Genomic DNA, 19,144 nt, shown 5'->3' with positions numbered 1-19,144 from the left:
TAAATCCAGCCTGATATTGCCCCACGAACTCTCTTGCAATCGGTGATAGACGGCGGCATAAAATTTGAGAGAGTATCTTGTAGGCAGCGCTCAGTAGTGTGATCGCGCGGTAGTTCCCGCAATCCAACTTGTCGCCCTTTTTGTAGATGGGACACACGATACCTTCCATCCATTCCTCCGGTAATACTTCCTCCTCCCAAATCTTGGTAATGACCCAGTGTAGTGCTCTCACCAGTGCTTCTCCACCGTATTTTAGAAGCTCGCTTGGTAGTTGATCTGCTCCAGCGGCTTTGTTGTTTTTCAACCGGCCAACCTCCTCCTCAATCTCTTGAAGGTCAGGGGCCGGAAGTCTTTCGTCCAGTGCACATACTCCTAGATCTGTTACCACGCCACCTTTGGTACTTGCAACGTCGCCATTGAGGTGCTCATCGTAATGCTGCCGCCACCTCTCGACCACCTCACGCTCGCTCGTGAGAATATTCCCGTGATTATCTCGGCACATGTCGGCTTGTGGCACAAAGCCTCTGCGCGAGCGGTTCAGCTTCTCGTAGAACTTTCGTGTGTCCTTAGCGCGGTACAGCTCTTCCATCGCTTCGCGATCTCGTTCTTCCTGCTGGCGCTTTTCATCCGGAAGACTGAGTTCTGCCTGTTCCGCGCCTGTTTGTAACGTGCCTCATTCGCTCTCGTACGGTGTTGCAGCATTCTCGCCCATGCTGCATTCTTCTCGTTTTTCAACTGTTCACATTCGCCGTCGTACCAGTCGTTTCTGTGATTCGGAGTCGCGAAGCCTAGTGCTGTAGCCGAGGTACTACCTATGGCGGATCGGATTTCCCTCCAGCCATCTTCAAGTGTAGCTGCGCCAAGCTGCTCTTCCGTTGGTAGGGCCACTGCTAACTGCTGCGCGTAGTCTTGAGCCACTTCTACGTTACGAAGTTGCTCGATGTTGAGCCGCGGCGTTCGACTTCGACGCGTGGTGATAACTGTCGAAAGTTTTGAGCGCATGCATACAGCGACTAAGTACCGTCTTACCCCGCTCGTTCGACACGTTTTAATTCGACACTTTTTAATTCGTACCCCGCTTATTCGACACATGTCGAATTAAAAAGTGTTGGAATGTCACAGCGATGTACACTGTAAATGCAAAACAGTTTAATATTGCGCTTATACTCGCACCCGCAGCAGCTCCTCTTGCAGACGCTAATTCCGGAAGTTCAATTTTGGTGCTATTTGACGCCCAAACCGCCTGAAGATCAACCGGAATCGACTGAGGATGGCAACAATCGTAAAAAGAACGAGCTTTTCATTCGCACCACCGCAATATCTGTTGAAATCATGTTTCATAACAAATCCGGAAATCAAAACAAAAACAAAAATATAGTTGCCAAATTTCAATGAGCAACGTGGTGTAGGGTGACCAGTTTGTCGAATTAAAAGTTTACCCCGGTTATTCGACAACAGTCGGTGTCGTATTAGCGGGGTAATACGGTAGTGATCCGAATCTATATTCGCACTGCGGTATGTGCGGACATTGGTTATATCTGAGAAGAATTTACCGTCGATTAGAACGTGGTCGATTTTATTTTCTGTTTGTTGGTCGGGTGATCTCCAGGTGGCTTTGTGGATATCTTTGCGGGGGAAGAAGGTGCTTCGGACTACCATACCACGGGAGGCTGCAAAGTTTACACATCGTGCAGGCTGTTTCGCCCGATTACCGGTCTGTACATTTCCTCCCTTCCTACCTGCGCGTTCATGTCGCCGACAACGATTTTCACGTCACGCGGCGAGCAACCATCGTATGTTTGCTCTAACTGCGCGTAGAATGCTTCTTTCTCGTCATCGGGTCTCCCTTCGTGTGGGCAGTGGACGTTGATGATGCTGTAGTTGAAGAAACGGCCCTTAACTCTCAACATGCACATCCTTGCGTTGATCGGCTGCCACCCGATCACACGTTGTCGCATCTTGCCCAACACTATAAATCCTGTTCCCAGTTCATTGGTGGTGCCACAGCTTTGGTAGAAGGTAGCCGCTCGATGCCCGCTTTTCCACACTTTCTGTCCAGTCCAACAAAGTTCCTGCAACGCCACGATGTCCAAGTTACGGGGATGTAGTTCGTCGTAGATTATCCTGTCACATCCTGCGAAACCTAGTGACTTGCAATTCCATGTTCCAAGTTTCCAATCGTAGTCCTTATTTCGTCGCGTGGGTCTTTGCCGATTGTATCGAGTCGTATTTTCTCCTATGTTATACGCAATGGGGATTTTTACGGGTGGCTTATTGGGCCTACGCCAACACTCCTGTCTCGCCGGAGGGCCATCGTGCCAGTTCTGTTTAACGTCCCAACCAACACTGGGACGACCACGCTGATGGGGCTACCACCTTGGATCTAGCTGGGCGTGGTGCAGCGTTTCTTACTCAGCCGCTGGATGCCAGAACAGACGCTGTTTGAGCCGCACCTCCTTGGTGAACAGACACTCGGATCGTACCTCCTCAATCTAGCTAAAGTCAGAAGGACAACAGTGTCCAGGCTGCACTACCAGCTAAGCACACAACTCTTAACCCAGTACTTGTTTTAAAAATATAAAACTAAGGTAAACACAGTCACATGGAAAAATATTAAGAAAATTCGCTGAAAAACTATCAAAGTTACCCCGTTTTACGGTACATAATGTAAATAGTAGTCTTGTGTTAATATATGTGCATGTTTTTATTATGCAATGTCCGCGTGTGGAAGTTATTCTTTCGGCCGCATAGGGAAGATTCAAAAATTACGTCCATCGTTTTTCGACATTTCCAGACCCCCCTCCCCCATCTGTCACGCAATTTCCCTATACCCAATACACGTACTGTCACACTTTTCTAGACCCATCCCCCCCCCCCTCCCCCAAATGTTGGACGTAATTTTTGAACGTTCCCATATCCCGTTCCCCCGGACATGAAAATGGTGTTTGGTGGCGTTAGTGTTATCATCGTGTAATAGTTTGCAACCTTACTCAAGTAAACATTCAAATCCTTACCAAACTCAAGACCAAAAATTGGGTTTTTAAATTAAGAAAATTTCAATGATTTTCTATTTTTAAACGAAAGAGCACCTTTTTCTGAGCCGCTATGATTTTTTTCAGATTTTTAGAACTTTATTTTGGTATCTAAAATCAATTTCAAAGAGATTGTTTGAACTCACCTTTTGACAGCCGGGCAACTGCTTGACAGCTCCGCTCAGTACAAAATGCGACGAGGGGTGATTCAACAAATCGCTCCCATACAAATTTCAAATTGATTTTTAAATAGTTTCCCGGGCATCAAAATAGATGAAAATTTGGATTTCGGCTCAGTTTGGCATGCAGATTCAGAATATGGAATTATCTCAACACCACTAAAGAAGCTAATTGAAAAGGCCGCATCAACATTTTGTGAACAAACATGTTTCTGTCGACTTGAGGCCTTTTGTGCTCCACCCACACACCTCACCACCACTAACAGAAAGCGCAAGGCGCAAACATCAAGCTTTCTGTTAATGGTGGTGAGATGCGTGGGTGGATCTCAGAAGGCCCTAAGTCGACAGAAACGTTTTTGTTTACGCAATGTTGATGTGGCCTTTTCAATTGTTGGTCTTGAACTTTCCGAATGAAATTTGTTCTAGCCTGGATGTCTGTTCTCTGTGGTTAAACGGAGCTAATATTTTTTACTCAAATATTTTTTCCAAATCAACTTTTTTTCTATACCTTTTGTTTCGCGATGGAAGTCAGAGATGGAAACACTCGCATCGTGAATTAACTCGCGAGTGTAAAAGCAACAAACGGTTTACTCACGGTGCCGAGAGTAAGCCGTGTGTGAGTTTATTCGCACCCGCTTGCTTCACGAGTATGAAGCCAAACAAAAACACTCATGAATTTTTATTCGCGAAGAACAAGTGGAGATGCGGGAATGGCATTTTGGTGCGATTTTAATAGCAAAACAAGTAATTATCCATCAGATAGTAGTGTTTTGTGCTTTATTGTGCCTGAAAAGTTAATCTGTCGGTCGTGTAAATTCGTTTTTTCACAAAATTGAAAAATGTTCAGAGCTGCTTCGCGAATCAATCACGAGTGCGACGAGCTTCGTTAGCTCGCGAGTGAAGGAAGTACGAATATATTCTGGCTTCTGTTGTTCACGAGTAGGATAGCTTTGCGTTTGTGTCTACTCAGCTGCATTCCTCACTGTTTTCCATCACTGATGGAAGTTTGTGTGGGATTTTACATGCACGCCAAGAAAAAGTTACTCCAAAATGAACAAGATTCGCACAAATCTGATCTCAACTGGGACAATTAAAAAATGAGTCATGCAATGCCCTATGAAAAGGCACAGCACTTACGATGTGGAAACTATCGCCATTTCACTTGAAATATTTCCAATCTTTCGGTTTGTTTTAGTGCTTTTTTCTGCTTCTTTTAACTACGTAGATGTTGAAAGGAATTCGAATCAAAGATGAATCTTATTAGAATCAACAACAGGTAGTTTTGAACAAAACATTCTACGTTTTGTTTATTTTAGTACTCTATTTTTATACGACAGTAGATTTGAAAGGTTTTGAGTATTTTTTTGTTTTTTTTTTATTGCTTTTTCTGCACCGTATTTGATCTCCTGCAGATTTTTTTTTTTTCAAACCACAATATGTTCACACCAGTTTTAGCATACATTGGTTCGTGTTGCTGCTAGATTTTTTCTGCGTCGGTTACACTTTTTACACGGTCAGAAAATTCACTCATTTTCGAGCTAAAGTGGGACAACTCAAAATTGAGTAAATTTTTTTTCCAGCGATAGCGCTGGCCAAAGTGCGAAAATCTCATCAGTTTAAGCCGTATAATATTCTTGATGATGCGAAGAATATTATACGGCTTAAACCAGTTGGATTTTTGCACTTGGTTCAGCGCTATCGCTGGAAATGCAATTTACTCATTTTTTGAGCTGTTCCAGTTTAGCTCAGTTTTGTGTGAATCTTACTCATTTTAGAGTAACTTTTTCTTAGCGTGTAGGTGGTGTATGGCATAATTGGTTTGTTTACTTGCTACCTCATTTGGTGTTTTACGTGTGAACAAATATATTAAATGTTTAAACATTTGCGCGGTAATCTAAAAAGCAAAGCAAAAATTTTGCCATATTGTTTATACTTGCTCAAAGCAGTTAGTTCTTTTAGATTGTGATTGCTCAACGCATTTAGTTTCTCCAGATTGTGCTTGTGATCAGCATATCGATACTGTAAAATTCAAATACCTACATTAAAATCTAATAACATAATTGTATTGTAGATTTCTACCCGGATATGCCCCATTTGTGGACGGTACCGTGATTATCAACCCAAGAACAGCGAACATTCGCTTACCTACATTACCACTAGGATCAGCAATTACAAGGTATGTAGTAAGTTTATGTATTGTCTTATCCAGTTTTGAAAATTTTCCTGAAGGTTCCACACTGTTTCTCGCGCTAAAAATCCGTGATTGTTTTTGCATTTCTTGTCAGAAGCTACTCAGCAAAAATCAGTGTTGTGGTCATTTGGTTTACTGCGATTATGCTTTGCCACCCCTACGCAGAAGGATGGAACTGTTAAGGGCGGACGGGACGGTCGAGGAAATATCCGCCATTGCTCTGTTTCTTCTAAGATGGTAATCTCAGATTCTACTTCATATAATGGAACAAAAATCTATCATTGTGTATGCTCACTTGCAGTGCATATGCTGATTGTTTTTCAGCCTCATCTGTGCGATAGAAATCGAGATTACCATCTTCAAAATCGCGAGGCAAATTGTTAGAAAGAGAGGGAAGATAGGAAAAATAACACAGCGTCCCGATTCACCTTAAGGTTGGAGGATTTGTCATAGGCCTTATCAGTTGACAGGTTCGTGTATGCCACTGTTTACAACTGCCGAACAAAGGCGCAAACGCTGAACTGTTGTTCTCATAGGAGAACTGTCAAAGGCCCTCAAAATCAGCTGATTTTATATGTCAAATGAAAAGGCCCATTGACATAATGATCATAATTGAAAATTTGAAAGCAGTTTTCTCGCTCAAAACTTAAATGTTTGCATTGAAAATGTATTCACTGCACTCCATTCTCCACCCGCAATTCAGTGAATACTTTTTCATTGCGAAAATATCAGTTTTGAGCGAGAAAAATGATTTTGAATTTTCAATGATGACAATCATGTCAATGACGAATCTTTCAACCTTAAGGGTCAAATGTTTGTCCAAAAACAAATCATTGCTCAAACACCTTGTTTAGATCCCAGTGCACAGAATAGAAATGGGTCTTTTTTGACTACTAAGTAGTCAATTTTGCTATTTAATTATTTTGATAGCTTTAGTTATAATAATTGATTATTTTTAGATGATCATCTTGTAGAGAATCTTTTATTTTGGTAAACGATTTTTTTTGACACTACCGCTACTGACACTGTAAGGGCGTGGAAAAGTAGATATTAGCAAATATACTATGAGCCATTTTACGAAGTGACAACAATGTTGATGATGATATTGATTTTTACGGGTTTGGACGCTACCTCCTGTCAAAATTTCATTCATAAAATCGGCTCGTAAAATGGACTATTAACAATAAAGGTATAGGGCACTGCATTGTTTTGATTTTACATGGGATTTTGACGTTTCTTGGCCTTGTTGTTTACAAAATTTCTGTAAGAGTGAAAGAGAAGGACACAATTTCATGCAGTGCCCTATTGCTGACTGCACCCCAAATTGGACTGACACAATAGTGTACACACACATTCAATGTGTGATTGCAGCGCAGGGACACATCGGATCGAGTCTTCGGTACACTTATTCCTTGTAAATGGAAGAATAAGTGCACCGAAGACGTCGAGACGGTCCGAGACAAATGTGCACTTTCATCACACTTTTAAGGCGTACCAAAAAAAGTGTGATAGTCCAATTTGGGATGTCCTGTCTGCAATAACTCATACGAATTTTTGGCGACTCCTTTTTAGTGAATATGTCGCCACCAAACGTCAGAAGAACTCATACGAATTTTTGGCGACTCCTTTTTAGTGAATATGTCGCCACCAAACGTCAGAAGAGATACTACTCATTCACATTAAATGCATGTGCTATCCGAATGACGTTTATTCTGTCGAACTGTCAATGAGTTGTCCAAAAAAAGTCTCACAAAACCTACTTCAAGCCTATCCATATACGTGAGAACAAAAGATGTTTTCAAAGTTCTTACAGATAGATTAGGCTGACACAATTTTTGATTTTCTCTTTTGTCACCGCCCCCTTGGAAAACTTTGATTGGAATTCGACGTTTTAACGGGGGGCTCAAATAAATTATTCAAGAAATTTAAAAAAAAATTAAGTGAAAATAGAGTCGCCGAAAAAAATTCTTAGCAAATCCGATGAGTTTGATGATTTTGTCCAATTGTTTGGGTAACTTGTCACCAAATACATTTATTATTTATCATCCCCCCTTCACTAGTCATTGAGCAAAGTGACAAAAGAAGAAAATGAGATTTGTTCCGGCCTTAACACGGGAAATCTGAACACAAACCACTACACTAAAACCTCCATTTAGGTAATGAGTCGGGACTGCCTAAATAGAATTTTTACCTAAATGGATTCATTACCTAAATGGATTCAGTTTATTACCTAAATGGATTACAAGGTTGCAAAGAAGTTCAACAAGGGAGAGTTACTAGGAGATTTAAAGGAGATCATGCGGAGTTTCAGATGGCTTTCAATGAGTTTCAGGAGGGGGTGGGTTTCAGGAGGGGAGGGGCTTCAGGGGCGTATTCGGGGGTTTTGGAGGGTCTAAGATCAGAATTGTCATTCAAATGACTAGCTGGGCACGAAACACGAAAAACCTTGCGAAAACCCTGCAAAATTCCGCCAGACTGAAAAATGATTGAATGTCGGGTCAATTTTTATCGTAGGTTGGGCCATTGTTGGACCAACATCGAACAACTCTGGAGCTCGATTTGAAAAGGTCGTATGTGCTTTTGTCGATTAAAAATTCGATCAGTTGGATTCGCTTATTATAGCAAAAACCGTTGAAATTGAACAAACTTGATACATACAGCAGAATCATCACAAAACAGACTTTCTGTTCCATCATTAAAAATCTCCAAAATATCTTCCCTATTGCTACAATAACTAAAATAAACTGTTCGAATTATATGTCGACAAATGTACATATGACCTATTCAAATCGAGCTCCAGAACTGTTGAGTATATATTGGGTTTGGTGGCCAAAATAAAAACAGGTGAATGATAGGTTGATGTCGGGTTGACGTCATCAATGCTGGAGCTGATATCAATGGAATGATGGAAGGATGGTTGATTATCTCAATTTCAGCTGGAAATGACGCTGGATACTGGCACTTTTCAACACTGCATGGGGAGGGGGGGTGTTTAGGGGGCAACATTGCACCACACCACACCACACCTCCCCCTTCCCCAATACCCACCCCCTAACACCACTCACTACTTCTTTCCCATAAACCAGTCTTATACCTAATCTTAAGTACTCCAACTGATTTGAACACAATCAAATTCCATTTAGGTAACGTTACCTAAATGGAGGGACCTAAATAGATTTTACCTAAATGGATCCTACCTAAATGGAGGTTTGAGTGTACCACATAAGAATTTGGATTGGTCAATTGCATAGTGGGGATGCCCATTTCTTCTTAAATAAACGATTAAACAATAATCGATTTTTTTCCATCTACTCAAATTAGAACAAATTTTGTTCGCTCTTCTTCAACATTTTCTGGCGTGATATATTTACCGAGGTAACCACTATGCATTGTCGTAAGCTGTCTAAAAAGGCCGTTCAGTAGCTTTTCCGGGCTGATAGTTGTGAAAGAGATTTTCAAATTCTCTCAGGCGTTATAAATACCAAACACTGAAATAGGCCGTATATGAACTATATAAATAACGTTATGTTATATATAACGTTATGTTATAGTGCTTGTAAACCCAGTGCCTATGAGCCAGTGGGGTGGTACCTAGGTAGAACAGCTGTCAAACTCGGTTCATCGCCGCTCTTACCATCATCGTTTTCTGGTTGGTTTACTCTAACTTGCTCGTGATTTTCGGGTGTACGGGTCGTGTGTTGCTAGTGCTTATTTCGGAAATTACACATTTCAAACGAAATTGTTGTTTTTGATGACTGTTTTTCCTTGTTTATCACGTAGCAGCGGAGCAGTGGCGATGTTTCAAACCAAAGGCTATCTTGTCATCTTGCCATGCGGGCCTATTTTATTCAACCGCAGGGAAACAAGTAAAACATATTACCATATGATAGCAACTAAGCTGAGTAAGTAGGGGCTGTTTAGGCTCGATTAGAAGTTAACCATCAATGTTAACTTCTATTCCCGATCAGCCTAGATAACTGTGTAGTGTCGGTAGCGGTTTTCTCAATGGACTACACGCTTTGCGCGCAGCCACAGTTGATCAGCAGGAGTAAATCAATTTAATTTTTTATGGCGAAATGCATCTAAACTTGAATTACTTGAAATACAAAGCATTTCCCGAAAAAATATTTGGTAGGCTTAATAGTGGTCACCATTGTGCACAACCACTACCAAATATTTTTTCGAATAATGTGTTCCACTTTTAAGAATTTGCCTTTAGATGGTATTCGCCATACAATATTTTTGCGATTTACTTTTAGCGATTTTTCGCGCATAGAAGCTAGCGCCACATTGGTCGGTGCGGAGAGTAGGAAAACAGCCGCTGTAGTTAATTCATTGGCTAAGAATAACACTACAGATCACCTGTTCGGAGGTAAAAGTCTACCAAACAAGGGACCCCAATCCAAGGTGTCAGGCGACTCGTGCTGTTGGATGAATGATTGAGGGGGTTTAAAAGATTCTCGATCTTTAACGTAGCCCGTAGCCTGGGCAGATCACCTTTTTGGGTTGCGTTACGGTGATAGAACTACCAAACCAAACCCTTGTAACATCCGGCTGGAGTAATGTGTTTTGGTAATAAGGATTCATGGTACAAAGTCCTTGTTACTGGTGACAGTTTCTAAAATTTCATTTATTCTGCCTTGCTGATAGTTAAAGACTCGGACTTTGCCCACCCGAGACTACATTCAATGTTTAGAAAACAAACATGATTTACGTGTCTAGGGTATGTGTTCCATCATTAGTCTCACGCTCCCATATTCATCCTATTCGAAAACAAGCGATTACGGCACCGATTGATTCCGTTCTTTTTCTTTTCATGGGTGCTCACTTCTAACAAAAAATTCAAAAATAAGAAACAAAACAAATAGCGCTTATATCCTTTGTTTTTCGTAGGATGAAAATGGGAGCCACATGCTTAAGAAGGGAACCAATATCCTAATTGCGTATATTAAGGATTGTTAAGTTCTGGTAATTCAAGGACTCACGTGAGTTCTTATTGCAGAATACATTCTCTAATTTGACATAATTTTGCAACTAGGATAAAGCCCCGGGTTTTTCTTTGTTGTCCTGGGACTAAACAAGAAGCAAGATATGGATGGGGCTAAGGTTACGATTCATTGGTAAATATCAGTACCTACCACCGTTTAAAATCGATTGTGTTTGATTAGGGGGCGCACTTTCACTGGGATCTAAATCTCTATGAAAACGGTACCTTTTCATCGCATTCGATTTCTTCAACCTCTAAGGCAACAAAACAAGAGCTGCACAGAAATCGATGCTTCATTGTGTCTCATTGACAATGGAGTAGTACGACATGCACTAAATACTAAGGATACGGATAATGCCACCAAAGATCAGAATACTGGTCGCAGTGGCGCATCCGAACAGAAAAAAGGCTGAGCATGGGCTACATCTTATACCAGAAGGCCAAACATTTCTGTAGGTCCTAAGTGCAGATGAGAGGCTCTCTTTAAGTCTCCTCTCTTGCGATTATAACGTGCTTGTATTTATAAATGTTGATTTACTTCTTGCGTCGGAAGGTAGATTAAACAATCCTTTTCCGATCTTCACATCACAAATTGTTAAAATGTCCACTGTGACATCGTAATAGTCCTTTTGATGTGAATATCTCCAGAATTATGTAAAATTTTAGAATACTTTCTTCAGAGAAGATGCTCTCCACACCCATACCTTGCTCATAGTGGACAATGTAGTTTGTGACTGGTTCACTAGGTGGCGTAAACAATACTGCAAAGATTACATATTGTCACGATCTATGAGCTACATTTCCAATACGAAAATAATTTATTTCCCTGGAATCATGACAATAATTAATGATTTATAGTTCATTTCTTCGGCAGAGTTGTTTATCATGAAACGTCTTTTGACCTCGGGAGCTCTTGCGGCCCCAGAAGGGGACCTGCCTGGACCCCAAGCTGCTGGTCTGACCATCGGCAGCTTCCGGGGTGGGCGCGAAAGGCCTCTTTTGCTCCCGAGTCCCAGGGCATTAAAAGGTAGGGAGAGCTTTCGGATGGCGAGGGAAAGAGAAACATGTACTCACGTTTAAAACTTGTATTCCACCAAAAAGCGTTGTGGGCAATGGTATGGGCGGGATGAGTTTTGATGGCACTGTCAGCTTAACCGGGTCCTGGCATCGGCTTCCAGGGCGTGTCCGCGGTCTTCCGAACGTGCAGAGCAGGGGAGGCGGTTTTTACTTGGTTCAACTGGAAGCTCAGCAGTCAGCCTTGTCCGGGTCCGTCCACATGTGTCTATCGAGGGGCGTTAGGCTCCAGCCTATCTCGCAAAGGGGGGGGGGGAATGTGATCGTCCCCAGTCCACCGCAGGGCGCTTGTTGATGACCGGCTGCCCCCAAAGCGAAGTTGGTGGGAGCAGCTCGACGGAATCTGTCCACGTGCGACGAATGTAGAACCGACCGTCGCTGGAGAGACGCCGTGAAGTTGTAGTGCGACACGAAGCTGTCCCGCAGAAGGGGGGATGTGATCGTCCCCAATCCACCGCAGGTCGTTGGTTGATGCTCGGCTGCCCCCAAAGCGTAGTTGGTTTGGTAGGAGCAGTTCGACGAAGCCTGTCCACGTGCGTGGAATGTGGAACCGGCCGTCGCTGGAGAGACGCCGCGAAGTTGTAGTTCTGCGATCCGAGGCTCGCATAAAACTCTGGAGCACCTTACGAAGGCCCCTCCCCACGTCTACCGTGGGGGGGATGTTGTACTGCTTGCACACTATAACTTTCGGGGTTTTTATTATCTTTGGGTGGAGCGACACGTCCGTGCGGCTAAGAACGCTAAAACCAACTGCCCTCTCGGTCGCGCTGACCTTCCGCTCTCTCGATCATATTTCCCGACTCCCGAAGTTTCCCGAAGACTTCAGGCATCACTATTGGTGCTATCGACCCACCCATTGCGATTGGTGCTAACGATCAAGACATTCCAAATGAACGTTACCGCGATAATAATGCAAAACATCTTTCCCAAACCATAATCAACCAAAATGTTGCCGTTTAGGACGGTAACATATCCCCCACTGGTCGGGTAAAAAGAGACTTGGCATACAAGTCTCTTTTTTTTTTACAATACAATGTTGATATTAACATGGGAACAAAGAAAACAACTTTTTTGTAATCTGAGTGACACGGTTCGCACTTAGTAAAAAACAAAACTGAAATTCCGACACGAGTTGCCTTTACCAAAGGGTCAAAATTTTCAATGAAATGAATTGCACTGACACCATTATTGAGTATTGGATCTCTTACGACGGAGCAAAAGTTAAAACGAAGTCGACACCATTACAATCATGCAAATCATTGATGACCAACCACATCCCTGAGTTCTTCTGCGTGAAGCCAAGTGGATAATGGTTACCGTTGTCTTCGTCGGCTACAGGTAAACTAAAAATCGTCTTTGAATCGTTGACGACCGAAATGTCAGATCGACATTTGTTGGAACTCTCTCGCCATTTGATTGCACGACTGAGATCAGGACCACATATAGCGGTAGATTTCTCATTTCGTGTTATCATTGGCACATATGTCCAGCACAAATGTTGTCGATCTACACTTTATTCTCTCTCTCTATTATTTGTGAGGGAGAGCTAATGATCGAATCGAGAGGATATCATCCCCGATTGATCTGGAATACTACACAGATCGAAAAAAGAGTGTAAAGTTCTGTGACATATGATGCACATAATTGGAGCGTGAGATATCACAGAAGTTTACATGACATATCATGTAAAATTCATGAAACATCATGTAAACTTCCATTATATGTCATGTAATTCAGCATGACTCTGAGTTTTAAAACGTAAATTTACATGATATATCATGTAAACCATCATAACACTAAGTTTACATTACTAAAAATAAGTTTACATGACGTGTAATGTCATTATTTTTATCTGTGTACCAAAGAATCCCGGGATTTCAGTGTGGGTATAGACCTGATTTATGAAAGATCAGGCACCGCGCGGTAGATTTATTTTGAAGCTTCGATGAGTTCACTAAACCATCTGTAAATTTTCAGATACAACATCTATAGTTACGCACTCAATAGCTATGCTATGGGCCAAAGGATAGGTATAGTTGCTCTGGAGTCTAGGACTATCAAACGGGTAGTTCCGGGCTCGTGACAATTGAAGTCACAGAAAAATTGTGATATTACGACCCAGGGGGTCCAAAATATATCGAGGTCCAAATAATATTGGTTACCCTATATCGATCTATATATATATTTGTAAAAGTCCCATTACACATGACAAATATTTGGCCAAACAAGCCCGACAAAAGGCCAACTCATCGTGAATCATGGCAACCTTGGATGAATGTCGGACTACAATGACAAATATTTGCCATTACGACAAACAGTCTAATAGCACCTTAACAAACATTTCCATTCTGCAAAAGAGAGGCTCTCTTTGTTCCGATTCTCTTTAACCCGTTAACGTCCAAGGTATCTCACAATTCAAATCTTCAAAATATAATAATAATAATAATCACCGCATGATCATTTGGACACAATAGGAGCATACGAGATGAAAGCGCGAAAATCAAATAAGTAACGTTCGCTCGATATGAATCTCTGAACAAGTGTCACAGATCGATATCCTTCTCTTTCTTTGTTTTTGTTTTTTCATTTGTTTTTGTATATTTTCTTAAATTTTATTATTGTTATTCATGTGACGAGTTGCAAAAAGTTGATTTTTTCAGCACGAGTTCCATACAAAATTTTATGCAATGATTTTTTTCATAATGCGACTCATTTGAGTTGCATAATGTTCATAATGCAACTCAAATGAGTTGCATTATGAACATTATGCAACTAGTTTTCATTATGCAACTCATTTCAGTTGCATTATGAACCGGTACGAAAAAGTTGGCCATTATGATACTGGAATGAAAAGTATAAAATAGAAATTATGACACTGAATTGCATAAAATTATTACGATGTCACAGTGGACATTTTGACAATCTAATATATAGATTGAAATGAGTTTGAGGTTCCTTTAAGGCAACAAAACTCACGAACGGATGAACCGATCAGCAAGACTCTTGCATGGTTCGATTCGTATTCATGGTGGCTGTATTTATTATTAAAAGAAACGTTTCGAAAATCAACTTAAAAGTAAGAGATTTGGTGAAGTGCCGATTTTACATGAGCTGGGAAGAAAATCAGCCCCAACAAAATGGAACCAATCTAGACTGCGGTGCAAAAATAACCTCGACAGCTGTCAAATCATACCCGAGCAGAAGAGAATAACAATAGCATAACAAAATGCGTTATTTTGGCAAAATAACTGCATAATGGAATTAGTAATTTTCATGTTATTAACATAACATATTGAGTTATAAACTTGTCTGTCATAAGCGGCAAAATAACAAGTCACATAACAAAAATTTGTTCCTGAAAAATCAATTTTATAACATGTTTTGTTAGTGGCAATAACAACTTAATAACAGTGAATTTGGGAAATATTTCAATAACAAATTTTGATATTAAAGCAAAATTAGGGTAAAAACTAACTTTTTTTACTCATTTTTGGGTAATTATTTTAAGTGTGTTATTCTATTTTTAGAAAATAATAGGTCACATAAAAAAAAATCGAATTCATTATAAAACTTACAAACATGGACGGGATTTGAACCTCCAATCCTGCTATCGTAAATTTTCAGTCGCCTTTACCAATGAGGCTATTACAGCACTTGCAGTGAGGGACGATAGAAGCTTTACTGGTTCTACGTATTGCCAGTTTCCCTATTCCCTCATTTCATGTTTGCCAGTCGCAGGACAAAAATAGACAGAGATTTGAATGCAAGATCAAACAATGAACCTCTCTCTCTTACCAACAGCGCTATCGCGGTGCGCAGACATGTGCACTGTAACACTAATAACAGTGGTGGTGTTCGCATGGCTCGTCGTCGGCTGTTTCGGAACAAAGAGAACGACGAAAAAGTTGCTAGTCGACTATTTATGATTGAGCTTCGTCATGGGGTGCATTTTGGCAGCGACAAAGATTCTTTCCAGACGGAGATGATTTTTTTTTATTTTTTGTTTTGTTCGCGTTGTGAGAACGGCGATTTTACACGTACCTACGTGAGCAAAGGTAAAAGGTAATTATATCATATGCCGATATGATTACTTCTGCAGATGCTGTTTAGTTTTATTCTGTTTTAGATTATTTTTAGTAATGAAAAAAGATATTTATGACATAATGTCAAACAATATATGATCGAATAATAATAGATCGAAAGAAAAAAGTTATAATAGACAAATGCAATCATCAATTGAGCAGAATTGGCTGTATAGTTGACATTTTTATTGATTAGAATTATTTAGTAGGTACCATATTTGCTATCTCCACTCTCACTAACATTCATTACTTCGTAATACATAGTCTGTTCGGTATTTTTGACGTCATAATTAGAGGTTAGAATAGCAGTACTGTTAAAATGACATATAAATTCAACTAAGTTTACTCAATTTTGAGATAAAAAAAAACTCATTTGCAGATGTATCACTTTTTGAAGCTAAAATTTTACTTAACCTAGAAGAATTGGGAATCTTAGAAAAGTGATAGGAATTTGGCACCGTAACGGGACTGGGATATTGAAAGAAGGAAATTAATACAAAGATAAACATATCAATAGCTAAGATGCTATATTTACCCAAAACTCAAATTATAGCAATGAATAAAATAAAAAATACGGAAGAGTCTGAAGAAATTTCTAGAAGTTGCAATGCCTTTATTTTTTACTTCATAATATGAAACAGCAGACAATAAAATAAAGAAGGTAAACTATGTAATAATTATATCTGCGATAAATTTTCACCGATTTTGGCAATATTGATCTCATTTGATCAAGATTTATTTTTTCCATCAAAAACAAATCCGACTGAACCGATCTGGTCATCGTGAGTTAAGAAAAAACCCGAATTGTCATACACGTGGAATTTTCCATGGACCAGCTGCAATTGGCTTCTTTAGTGGTGTTGAGATAATTCCATATTCACAATCTACATGCCAAACTGAGCCGAAATCCAAATTTTCATGAACTTTGGTGCCCGGGAACCTATTTAGAAATCGATTTAAAGTTTGTATGGGAGCGATTTGTCGAATCACCCCTCGTCGCATTTCGTACTGGGCGGAGCTGTCAAGCAGTTGCCCAGCTGTCAAAAGGTGATTTCAAAAAATCATTTTGTAATTGAATTTAGGTATCAAAATAAAGTTTTAAAAATCTGAAAAAAATCATACTGGCTTAAAAAAAGGTACTCTTTTGAATAAAATCAAAAAATCAATATATTATTCTTAATTTAAAAACCCAAATACAAATTAAGTACCTTACCAAGAAAAAAAAAATGTTAAATTTAATTTTATACGTTCAATATGTAGTCCGTCCAAAGTCTTACACCGTACATCGAACCGTTTTAAATTAGATTTTGTTTTAGATTTTCTAGAGGCATTTTAAAATCTTCTCCTGTGTGGTAGGGATAGGATTTTTCAAAACACCATCGTTCTTCTTCTTCTTCATGCACCATCAAATCACCAATAGCATATCTGCCCAGCCTAGGCCCAAAGTATTGACTTCAAAATAATCATTACGAAGCATAAATGGCAATTTCTTGATTTTGCTTTGGCTGACCAAGCCAAGGTTGACCGTAGCATTTTCATAATTCAAATCTCAATTTGTTCATCGAGCACATGTTCTGTTGTGCTGCACGTGGATGTCAAAGCGTTTCCAACAGTGTAATTACGAAGCATGTTTCACGAGAGACCATATCTTTTCAATACGCTAACTCCAACAACGCCGATATTAGAATAGAGGAGCTTAGAAGCAAAGGGGTGTAAGTTACAAAAACCCACTTTCGAGTAAATGAGCTTTGAAGTTTTTCGCCAGTTTTTCATCCCATTCAAAATGTATGGAGTTTCAATATCAACCCAATTTTCTCTGATTTACTGTAATTTTTCTAATCATCATAAAAATAATCTTTAAAAAGTTCCTGTGAGCTTGAAATCTGAAGATTTTTTGATATGTTCAGCTCAAACTCGACAAAACGGTCACTTACACCTCTTTGCATCTGGGCCCCTCAATAGCATAAGGATATGTTCCAGAAAATTTGGACTTTTGGGAATACCGCGTAACCCAATCGTTCTATTCGCATAACCAATCAATAAAAAAAAGATTTCTTATTCAAACGAGTCGAAGTTCACTTAAATCGGTTCAAAGTTGAAAAAATATGAGTATTTTTCAGTTTTGAGGGTAGCCGGATACGCTTCCGGCATTCTTCTTCTTCTTCTTCTTCTTCTTCTTCTTCTTCTTCTTCTTCTTCTTCTTCTTCTTCTTCTTCTTCTTCTTCTTCTTCTTCTTCTTCTTCTTTATGGCACGACGTCCCCACTGGGACTTGGCCTGCCTCGCTTCAACTTAGTGTTCTTTGAGCACTTCCACAGTTATTAATTGAAGGGCTTTCTTTGCCTGCCATTGCATGAATTTGTATATTGTGAGGCAAGTACAATGATACACTATGCCCAGGGAATCGAGAAAATTTTCCCGACCGGAACAGGAATCGAACCCGCCGTCTCCGGATTGGCGATCCATAGCCTTAACCACTAGGCTAACTGGAGACCCCCGCTTCCGGCATTCTACGCAATGAAAAACAAGCAAAACTGCAGCTCCTCAACAGCAATTGAATGTTTTTTTTTTTTTATTTTTCAATAACATAGAAGAATAAACCTGTTTCCTTATAAGCATTTTCTGATCTTTTACCTGCTATCCATCGACCTTTCGCTCTACAAGCTGAAACTAATCGATAAACTATCAGTGCCGGGCCGACTCAGGACACAAGAGATTCCGGCAATCCCAGGGTCGGCTAGCTACTGGGTAATCAAGGGCACTTTCGCGATACAAAAACACTACACAAATCCTTCACTTTTCTTATATAATTTTATTAAATGTCCTATTTGTTGAGTGTGCGTGTTGTCCTGTGTATAATCGTAGTGTAAAATTTGTTATGTGTGTCCTATGCTAAATGGTCGTACCGGTACATACCGCTGCTGAGTTGATGGTGGGTTCGATGGCCGACACAGCGACTCCTGTCGAGCTGTGCGGCCGGAAAACTCGCCGGATGGCGGGGCGAGCGGTGTTGTGGGCCGGTATTCAGCCGACGGACCAGCGGGCGTTGCTGGGGGGGGGGGGGATGCAGGCGTCTTCCCTCTTAGGCGCTATATCCGGAAAAGGACGGCAAAACTCCTTGACGAGTTAGGCGCGGAAGCCTTACGGCTTCGCGGGCCGACCCGTGTGCTGGACGGTGGAACCTAATTTAGGTCCAACAAAAGAGGTCCTAAAGGACGATTGAATTTAAAAACTAGGTCCTTCTGTAATATGCAGGGTACACAAATTACCTGAACAGGTTTCTTCCCAGGTTTCCACTTGACCAACGTCAAGGGGGGGGGGGGGGGGATTTAGTTCCTCAAAATGTAAAATTTTCTCCACTGCACAAAACTGATCTACAGCACACGGACGCCTGATTAAAATAGCTGCCGCTTTAAGGCAATGGCCGCTGAAATTCTAATCTTCTCCCTTTCCCGTCATTCGCTATTTCGTTGCCGCTAATTTTTACAGCCATGTTTCATTGTTGGTAGCGACAAGACAATTACAGCGGTACTTGACCCTTTCACTTCTGTGGTAATTTCCTACTGTTTTTACACAAGAAACGTGAAGGGTCCGACAAACA

General features: G+C 40.6%; 1 protein-coding gene across 3 annotated transcripts in view; it reads left to right on the top strand.

Moving 5' to 3' along the window:
• The window catches only part of LOC109411553 (uncharacterized), a 239,126-nt gene that overhangs the window by 177,334 nt on the left and 42,648 nt on the right, over positions 1-19,144 (top strand). For all 3 annotated transcript variants that reach the window (XM_062851707.1, XM_062851708.1, XM_062851706.1), the window contains exon 7: positions 5,283-5,387. In XM_062851707.1, coding sequence (XP_062707691.1) covers positions 5,283-5,387 — 105 coding nt within the window. The remainder of the gene's footprint in view (positions 1-5,282; positions 5,388-19,144) is intronic.

Source organism: Aedes albopictus, chromosome 2 (assembly GCF_035046485.1).
Source record: "Aedes albopictus strain Foshan chromosome 2, AalbF5, whole genome shotgun sequence".
NCBI classification, from domain to species: Eukaryota; Metazoa; Arthropoda; class Insecta; order Diptera; family Culicidae; genus Aedes; species Aedes albopictus.
Note: the sequence above shows the minus strand (reverse complement) of the source record. Positions and strands in the feature narration are given on the sequence as shown.